General features: G+C 40.3%; 1 protein-coding gene across 1 annotated transcript in view; it reads left to right on the forward strand.

Annotated features, from left to right (window-relative positions):
* The first annotated feature begins 1,704 nt into the window (after positions 1–1,704).
* The window catches only part of EEFSEC (eukaryotic elongation factor, selenocysteine-tRNA specific), a 122,978-nt gene continuing 114,479 nt past the window's right edge, over positions 1,705–10,203 (forward strand). Inside the window, exon 1 of the mRNA XM_027884764.1 lies at positions 1,705–1,997. Coding sequence (XP_027740565.1) covers positions 1,727–1,997 — 271 coding nt within the window. The 5' untranslated portion in view covers positions 1,705–1,726. The remainder of the gene's footprint in view (positions 1,998–10,203) is intronic.

Below are 10,203 nucleotides of genomic sequence, written 5' to 3' on the forward strand. Positions count from 1 at the left end.
ATCTAACAATGCTAAAAAAAGGAGTAAATGGTAGGTAATATGATACAGGGATATCTTTGTGGATTATAACTATGGGAATTGATGTAAACTTTTCCTTCCCTTTGGAAATACTTATCGATACAACACGTTGAGATGTTCAGCACAATTAAGTGTATATGAGCCTTATGATTTAACATGAAACTATTCAAAGGCTGGGAACTTGGTCTGAAAAGTGACATTATGCTTAATTTGGCTCCCAAGACAGAGTTCTCATCAAGCTGAACTATTCTACTCAAGAAGCCGATTAGCCAGGCTAGCTCAGTGCATTGCAGTATTCCTTGTGAGTTCATGCTTTTCCTTTAGGGAGACAGTTGTCTCTCAAATAGCACTGAGTACTAGGAAGGAAAACTATTCCCCCCACCCCTTTTCACTGAATCATTGATTCTGTCAGGTTGACTTCCAAGTGTTTTCAAAGGATGAATAATTTGTATTCAGCTTTAAAACAAACTCATATTGGAAGTGTTTTTATATAAAGCAGCTTTCTTTATAAGGAAAAAAAGCCTGGGGTTTGCAGTCAAAGCCCAAAAACTAAATCTATGATGTTGACAGTAGCCTTAGGCAAGTAATTTTACACTTCTGGCTCATTCATTAGTTTTTCAGATGTGAATGCTAATACCATTAGCAATACATATTACTGCATAGGGTGAGCAGAAAAGCAACAGCACTGCTCTCAAAGAAAATAAAACATAGAATATAGAGTAAGTCTGGTCTGCTTTGACACCTGTGGGAAGTCCATAACACAGTTTTGGCTTCTTGGCTTGTAAACAGCTGTTATCATTCGAAGTGCTACTTTGGGCTACTTAGTAGTCACTATTGAAATGCTGAGCACATGTGTTAAGCTTTATCCTGTAATGCATTTGGCCCCGTGTGCATCCCGGGTTATCAGCAAAGCCAAGTGACTTGAATCAGTGGAGTGAGCTCCTGTCCTTAGCCTCTGAGCCGCTCTCAGGCCTCTCCAATGCTCATCTACTTGCTGTGTTTTGTTTGGGTGGTTATTGTTGGTTTGCAGGAGAGCTGTGAATAATCTTGGTGCTTCTTTCTTCATTACAGGTGTGATTTTTAGGTAGCATCTTACTCAAAAGAAATATACTTTTTTTTACAGGAAAACGACTTACACAAGGTTAGAGTGTATTAAGCATAAGGAGAGCAAATGATCCAAACGTGACCTGCTTTTTCACCGTAATTCCAGCAGCACCAGGATGGGGTGTCCATGGGGGCAGAATGAAGGGTGTGATGCAGCACGGGCTGAGCTGAGCAGCCTTAAAGCGACTAATCAGCGTGGGCGAGAGAAGAGCCGAGTGGGAATGACCCAGGGCAGGGGTGGTGACAGAGACGCTCTCCCAGGGCTGTCGCTCCCTCCTGCTGCCATCGGGCCGGGCACACACCTGTGGAAGGGCCCAGCTGTTGGGCGTGTGGCCATCAGAGTCCCCTGCTTAAATTGCTTCTGGTGGGAGAGAGCGCCCGGCAGGGGCAGCGTGTGGGCAGGGGAGGGTGGAGAGGTGCTGCTTGCCGGGGCCGGCGGGTTTCCATCCCCGCGGTGGCCGCGGAGCTGGCGAGCCGCGCTGGGTTTGCCCAACCCTCGCTCCTCTGCCTCACCCTCCGCCCGGCCCGGCACGGAACGGCGGCGGCGGGCGCCGCGTTGCCGCAGGGGCGCTGTGGGGACGGACCGTGCGGGCTCAGCGGCGCCATGGCCGCCCGGGTGCTGAACGTGAACGTGGGGGTGCTGGGGCACATCGACAGCGGCAAGACGGCGCTGGCGCGGGCGCTCAGCACCACCGGCTCCACCGCCGCCTTCGACCGGGCCCCGCAGAGCCGCGCCCGGGGCATCACGCTGGACCTGGGCTTCTCCTGCCTGCGCACCGCGCTGCCGCCGCAGCTGGGCCCGGGGCCCGGAGAGCTGCAGTTCACGCTGGTCGACTGTCCTGGGCACGCCTCCCTCATCCGCACCATCATCGGCGGTAAGGGGGGCACGCCCGGCGGAGTCCGCGGGGGGAGCGCGGCTGGTGCGGGTCGGGGTTTCCCCGAGGGCAGGCGGGGGTGGGCGAAGTACCGGGTTTTTCACGGGCGCTGTGACTCTGTGACCCTGCTTCATAGTTGCCCCTCGAATAAAGTACCAGCGCTCACAGGAAAGGGGTTTCCAAATTAGAGTTCCTGGGGTGCGCTTTGAGCAGTCAGGCCTGCTCAAGCTCCTTACACTTAGTCGGATAAAAAGTTTTCATTATTGTGGATGGAGACCTGATTAATGGCATTTTACAGACCTATTAAGTTCTTTTTTCTCACTTTTAAAAATTGTCAGAGTTTGCTATTGCAGAGAGAGCTGTGCTGTACTTGGTGGGGCATCCCCGTGATGAACTTTTGTCTTGGAGGGACCAGGGAGTTCTCATACGATAATCTTATGTTTAAAAATAATTTTGTGGATTTTGGTAGCTTTTCAGTTTAGTCTCGGTAGATGATACCGGAAGGGTAATCTGGTTTTCGTTGCAACTTGTTCTGAATTAGTTCACCTCGTTTTATTTCCCCTCTCCTTTTCTTCTAAAGAGAGCTAAGAGGTGGTTGGTGCTTGATTAAGGATGTGAATGGAGTTGCAGCTGTAGGCTGCTTTAAGTAGTCACGGGTTGATAAACTGCAACTTTAAACTCAATCTGCAAGTTCCGTTCCTATGCCTTTCCTCTGCCAGTCTCTCTTTAGTGTCAGCCAGGTGGTAGATTTGCAATAGAATATGTTTTTTCATGGCCAGACTAAGGTTCAGACTGAGTTACTTCTCATGGTGAATGAATTTAATCCCCTTGTGAGCAGATGTGTTATTTATAAATTGCGGTAGTAGTAATTGCATCGTGTTTGCACTTCTTTGGGATAAATATTTACTTGTATGTCCATTTCACCGGCCTTCCAATGCCCTTCACGTGTTTCGGAGGTGCAGGGGAGGAACAGCCGGGTGCTAAATTCCAGAAACTTGTGGTCTTTTAGTCATCTTTGGTACTTGACAACCCGCTATCATTCTTCAGTAGTTTTAAGCACCTGATTATCTTCTCAAGAACAAAGTTTATTTTGGCAAACGTTTTTTGGATGTACTCAAGAGTGACTTGTAGTCAGACATTCCTTTCTGCCAGAAGCAACTAATCTGAGTGGTGTAAACTTTCTCATGAAGAGGACATGGGAAAATTTAGAAAACTGCCTTAACCATTTTTTTTGTTTGTTTGTTTGTTTTTAATATACCTTTAACACTTATTTGGGGTGATTGTTTAATACACAGCTGTCTTGTTGCTTCCTATTGTTTTTATGAGCATCTTCGAAGTATTCAGTCACAGCTCTCCACACTGGCTGAAGAGGTTATTCAGATTTCCTTATCAATAGGCCATGCAGGCAGAAGGAAGGATGTGGACTAGGTTAGATGACATGATGAAATTTTCTTCTCAGCAGAAATGGTTCTTTACAGGTGTCAGTTCAGACACAATAAGCACATCAAACTCATTTAGTTACAGTTATACCAGATTATGTACATTTCTTAAAACATTTGATTAGTGCAACTTACTGCAATTCTGTGTATTAAGAAAGGGTTGTAGGGAAAATGTTGTGTTAATAGTTAGAAGGGTTAAAAGACTTCAGTTTTCTGCTTGATGACATGTATCTTGATGGTGCATGCCACCCCTGCCCCCCTTTCTTTTTTCCTACCAGGTTTGAAGGGTGAGACCTTGATAAAACCTGATCTGTGCCAAGGGGACTACTTAGGTGCTTACAGGTTTAGCGTGTTTTGGTGAAACTCAAACTGAAGTATAGCGTATCTTGTGTAACAGGATACATTCTTTGGTGTTTGAGTATTTCAATATTGCCAACTTTTTCACCACTTCAGAAATGATACTTGAAAAATTTAGGTTATTTTGGTCTACTTCCTTGTCCTTGAGCATTAAGGGTTCAGTCTTCCAAACATTTTGTCTGCAACATTCCAAGTAGGAACTCCACTACTTTTTTTCTTTTTGATGGAATCTGTGATTTTCCTGTTACTACACATTTTCTCTATATGTTTTTAAAATAAAACTTAAGTGCAAAGTACATTATCTTCCTGTGTTTATTCTGCATCTCAGATTTCTCATACTTGTTTAAAATCCTGCTTTTATGATATCAAGTCCTGTGGTAGCTGTATGTGTGTATTAACCTACAGGAAAACTAAAGATGGGATGGCTGTGGGCAAGGGAGCTGGATGTGAGGGTTCATGCTATGCCAGACAGTGCTCGACCTTGTGAATACATGTCACAGTCACTCACAAGATGCTTATTTAGACACAATACCTTAGGATTAAATGAATGCAGAATATTTGAGCAGTAACCAAATGGAATGGAAAATGGAAGTCGTATTTCATTCTGCGTGGCTACGTTTTTCTTACGAAGCTTGTCCTTGAAAACAAAACATATCGAATGTTAAATCAAAAGTTTGTTTTTTTATTTTTTTTTTTAACCTGCATGCAGGGAATTGTAAATGTTGCAGACAGTTCTGCCCAAGATGCTTTCCTAAAGTTTTAGCTGGAAGGTGATAGTCAAGGTTGGAACGGAATAAATAATAGTCACTTGATGTACTACATCATGCCTTTCACCAAGTTGGTTTATATTCTTCAACATCAGGCTCTTCTGTGTCTGTGGCAGGAAGGTATTAAGCTATTGTTGGTAGCTGTATGGCCTGAACTGTTTTGTATTTCTTTTTGTCTTAAACAAGAAGAACGAAACTCTTTATTTAAAATAAAAAACTCTTTATGTAAAATAATTTCAGACATTTCCTGTGCTTTAGGAGCCTCTTGTCTCAAGCAGTGCAACAAATACAGCATTTATAGCCATTTGAGACTTGCTAAGCAGAGAAAACAAGTCTCAGTAAAATAATCGTAAGGGTCAGTTCTTAGCTTGTCATGACCAGTAAGAAGAACCCATGTCAGCCTTACACTCACTTTCTGCACTGAAGGAATGACTACAAGAGGCAATACCGTTATCTTTCTTCTGTTGTGGTAGATATTTAGGGTGGTATTTTTGGTAAAATTTCACATTGTGGTGGGGTAGTTTCTGTCACGGTATTATGAGGTTTTTTAAGCTGCTGTTCTTTTGTTGAAGTTCAGCTCCTGATCTTTCACAAAGCTGATGTTCATGTTGTCCAAGTAAAATAAGAGTTGCTTTTATATTTGTTTGTTGCAGACCTGTGCATCCAGTAGGGTCTGGAATGGTTTCTGAAATGAGTTCAGCAGGAAGGGATGCCTGCAGAGAGGTTATACAAGTTAATCTGCCAGAAGAAATTCAATCCCCATATTTCATTTTAAGACCACTTTGCGTAGCAAAGTAGTTTAACCAGTAGCAGATTTTTTACTTGCTGATGGTTAATTTCATGCCCTACAAAGGGTCAGCACACTAATACAGAAGAACATGATTACCTCATCCCAGCTTCCCCCACACAGGCAGCGAAGGGATAGCACAGTGTTTGTTTTAGGTGAGCTGTTGTCAGATGCCCTTTATCTGTTTGATTTTGAGATGGCTCCTCAAAAGAAATTCTAAAACAGAAAATTGTCCTTTTGTTTTTTTCTCCTCCCTATGAAGTTCAAAGGACAGAGTATCCTTATAGGGTTTTAATTGGAAAGCTACTGCTTGACCCTGGTTGTCTAAACCTGGGGTGTGGGGAATTCTGACGAACTTGTAGTTTTGTAATCCTTATGCCTCTCTGAACCTTTGACCTTTTTACTTTATGACTAGAGCTTCATTGTCACCATTTGTCCCTGCAGTTCCTTTCAAAGAAAACTGCCTTGCAAGTATCTGTTTCCACTTTGCTGCTGTGTTCTGCTAAGGAAGGGTATTAATTCATACCTGATACATTGGAGGGGCCAGGACTTTTGAACTTACACAAGAGCTTGGGGAGGGGGAAATGAGCATAGCAAAAGCATGTCTTGCTGATGCAAATGAGTACAATGAAAACAGGCTTGGGAGATCAAGGGAAATGTGGTCTCGCTACCAGCATTCAAAGTCAGTCAGATGCAGATTATTTGTAAGATTAACATATCACAAAAAACTCCCCACCTTTTATCACAGATTAGTTGTTTTGCTGAGTTTGTTGTAAGCTTTTAAGAGGATTTGTAAACTCGGGGTTACCTTTGCTTTACTATAATGAAAACACACTTCTGTTGATGTGAGATTTTGTTTGTTGAGAGCTGTGTGAAGATGTGACAGTTAATGTTTTGGAACTTTGACTATCAGCTTGAAGTGAGAATAACATTATAATGAACCTTGCTAAGGTGAAAAAAATATTAAGATACAACTCTTGTGTTGTGTAATTTATATCCATGAGCCTTGTTGTAGTGGTTGATGTCATGGACGTACTCTTGGGCGAAGAGAGTTGAATTAGCAGTAATGTGAATGTTTCCTAAATGCTATTAGACTCTTTAGGGTCATGGTGCTTGTAAATTGCTGATATTGCTTTGTATTAAAAATGCAAATAAACTTTATTTCTGCAAATGAAAACACTTCTCTTGAAATTGAAACAGTGTCTTTTTTAATTCACCTCAATTTGGCTGGTGCCAGATAGTTGTCTGATAAAATAAGCAGGTATTTTCATTGACATTTTTAAATGAAAACCACTTTTTTAGTTAAGGAGCTATGCAAGAAGAAAAATCAACCGGTATAAAAATTTTGTTGGTCTGGAATGCCCCTCTCCCCAACCCCCGAAGCGGAACTTTGTCTCCTCGATGTTGCAGTGCACAAGAGGGCAGTGTTTGCTTACAATGTAGGATCTTAGTGATAAGTCCTGGGGGTAACAGGTCAACGTGGGTGGAGTGACCTTACTGTGAATCGAAACAGAGTTAAGTAGAAGATTTGGAACACAACTGTGGCTTAATTTTCTCATTCTTAAAGAAAACATCCTCTGTGTTTAAAGGAAGGTTAGTTTTTTTTTTCATCTATAATTGGGATAGTGCTTTTTATACCTGAAGCAATAAAAACTTATGGGGTGTTGCCTTACACATGACATAAGACACAGGTAACACAGGTGAGACAAAACAACTGCTTTGATATGGGGACCATGAAATTTTAGTGTACACAATTCTTTTCTTTACTTCCCCATGTTGTTTAATAACTGGGTTAAAGCAAGCTAGTTGTACTAAATCTGTACTGAACCACTTCTGTGTGATACCAGGGTTTGTTGTGTGAGATTGGGTAGAATGAAACTTGGAGTGTGTGTGTGTGTGCCAGGGTACTTTAAAGCAGTGGTCTTGTGGAATTTTTGGCTATATCTGTGCCAGAACTCTAATGGATTTAACTTTCTATGCGTTGCTCCTCATCTGTGTGGTTTTGAGTGATGTGACAGTGGGACTGGCCTACTTGGCTGCTATTATTTATGTTCTGTGCTCTTCTCTGCTATTTTGACGCGAAGCTGAATTACCTGTTAAAGTTACACATGTTCAGCAAGTTCCTAAACTGTACATCAACTCTTAAGTAATATTAGAGAACCAAGTAGGATGAGTCCTCTGTTCCTTTTATGGATTGAAAAGTTTACAAGGAGCAAGAGAGCCGTCGTCTCCTGATATCAAAAGTTATAGTGAATAGTCACGTTCTCTTCTGCCTCTTGTTAGAATCCTGTCAGAGATGTACTGTTTTCTGTGTTTAATTTAAAAAACAGGTTGTGTATTTCTTGTTCAGAAGACCTGATTTATAGTTGAATTTTAATCTTAATTGTAGATTTTTAACGAGGAGTGGCTTTATTGAACCTTATTTGAATATTAAATTATCCCTTGCTAGGGCAATTTTTCTACTTTTTTATGAAGCCTCTGAGTGATTGTGTTTGCTTGTATACAACAAAATTGCGCTAATTCACACTTGGTTATTTGACACAAAAACATGACAGTTTCTCAAGAAAACATAATAACCAAGCACTGTAATGGTGCTGTTTAAGTTTGTTTGATCATTTTTCCTATTGATTTAAAAACAGAATTTCTTTGTTCCATCATACTGTGTGCAAGCATTCATCAAATAACCACGTGCCCTTTCATTTCACTTTTGCTTCATGTTTCTCTTTGCTGAAAAATTATTTTTTAAGCTGTTTTGGAAGAATGGGAAAGCATAATCAGTCAATTAAAAGCTTATCAATTTTTAGATGTTTTTAAATATTAGCTATTGGAGTGATGTCTTATAAATAACTGCATAAAAATTAGAATAGCTTACTGTAATATATGAAGCATGTTTATAGTTAAAATTACCCTTGTCAAAATAAATTTAAAGCACCTTTTTCTAAGTGGCATTTTTACTGATGATGGATATGTTTGCTTGCTAAATAGTCCATTTTAGCAATTCAGTGGTCTGCTAATCGACCAACTGGCTTTATAAGAATCTACTATATTTGTTCTGCATCTTGATTTAAAAGTTGTTTTCAATTAGTAGATGTTAGATATAAGTTGAATGATGCATTGCTTATGTATAAACCCATTTTTAATAGCTAGTTTAGCTTTATGGAGCCATGAACTGAGCTTCCTTAATGTACTTCTCAGTGGTTGTTTGTTTGGTTGGTTCGTTTTTGGTTTTGTTGGGGTTTTTTGGGGTTTTTTTTTTTGGTACTAGAAATAATAATGTAGGTTCTTGGATGACTGCTGTAAAGTACTGTTTATAAAAACCTCTAGAAACACAAAATGCAGAAGGAAAAATTTAGGTTATAGTTGTAAAGCAGATGTGCAACAGATCTTGTAGCTAAGTGAGCAAACCAAACCCCTACACTGTCATTGCTAAAGTCTGTTAAGTGGAATAAGAAGTTGTTTCTCTGTGTGGCAGTGAGTTGTTTTCTGTCTGGGAACCCTAAGGTTGGCCTGGCAAGCTGAAGAGCAAGGGCAGATATTCTGTGGTGGTAATTTTCAGCTGGATTCTTGAACACATTGTGCTCTGTGGGTCACAGCTCATAAGGGAGCAAAATTGGGTGAGAATTCCAGGAAAGAAAGACTTGAACAGCTCGTAGGATAGCTGTGACTGCAGAGATCCTGTGAGAATATATTTTCTGTGCTATCTGTAAAATTCAGATTAAATAGCTATTCTGAAGTGCTTCTTTTAAACTGTTTGCTTCCAAAAAGTGTTGCAGGCTTAGTAAATACCAATAATTCTTATTTCCCATCTTCTTATCAGTTATTCTACCAAAATGTTCCTGTACAGTCTATCTGATCTTTTCAAGTGAACATGAAATGGTTAGTGTTGACTTCCAAATTGAATTACAATCTCTGTTTCAAACTTAAACTGATTAATTCTACATGAAATTGAAATTATCAGCATTACTGGCACTAGGGGTGGTTGTGAGAAGACAAACAAATATATGTGTGTATATTTATATATATGTATATATATTTAATGTAACAGCAGAATGAGTTGGTGAATAGCAAAGGTAGCTTAAATAAAAATGAATAAATTGTATTCAAGAGCATTATGAGGGTAAACGATGACAAGGGAGAATAAAAATCATCATTTGATTTGAGGTTTATAGAAGTTGATCTGTGTAAGAATCCAGGTCCCTCACCCCAATTTTCAGAGAAGAGATGATACATTTGGGCTTACAGTTTTGTTGAGAGGCTCCTTTTTCTTTTACTTCAGATCACAGAAGGATCATGAAGACTGTTTTGTCCACTGCATATCTGCCTTTTTTGCAGTATTGGAAAATTGAATTTAATGCAGTCACTTGTAGCACTTTCTTGTCTTCTCTGCTAAAGTTTTCCTTTGTTTTGTATGTTAGTTGGGGTGCAACATAGGATTGGCCTATGAGAAGAGCTGGTACTCTTGGATCTCAGGAGCTCTTTTGCATTGTCAAACTTTGCCTCAGTTTTTGCAGCCAAGTTTTATTTCTGTTACATGCATTGTAGAGAAGGTGAGCATCTTTCAGATGTGATTCCTGTGTATGTAGAATTTGAAATGGTCTTTGAGAACATTGAGTTAAGAAAAGCTATAGAAGTATTTGAGAATTGTTGATAGAACTGTCCAATTATATTAACAAGGATGGGCGTGGGAAATGTCTTTTGTCATAGATGCTTATCCATGGTTAGATCTACTTTTCTAATATTAAAGACTACCCTTCCAGCAGTGTTGCTTTTGGGAAGGAAGTTTTCCAAAGCATGCAAAAACTGCGTTTCAAAGAGAGAGAAACAAAATTGTAGTTGTTTTTTTAGGTTTTCTTTCT

This window comes from Empidonax traillii, unplaced genomic scaffold (genome assembly GCF_003031625.1).
Source record: "Empidonax traillii isolate 1590-97213 ecotype Southwest subspecies unplaced genomic scaffold, ASM303162v1 scaffold155:size2260171, whole genome shotgun sequence".
NCBI lineage: Eukaryota > Metazoa > Chordata > Aves > Passeriformes > Tyrannidae > Empidonax > Empidonax traillii.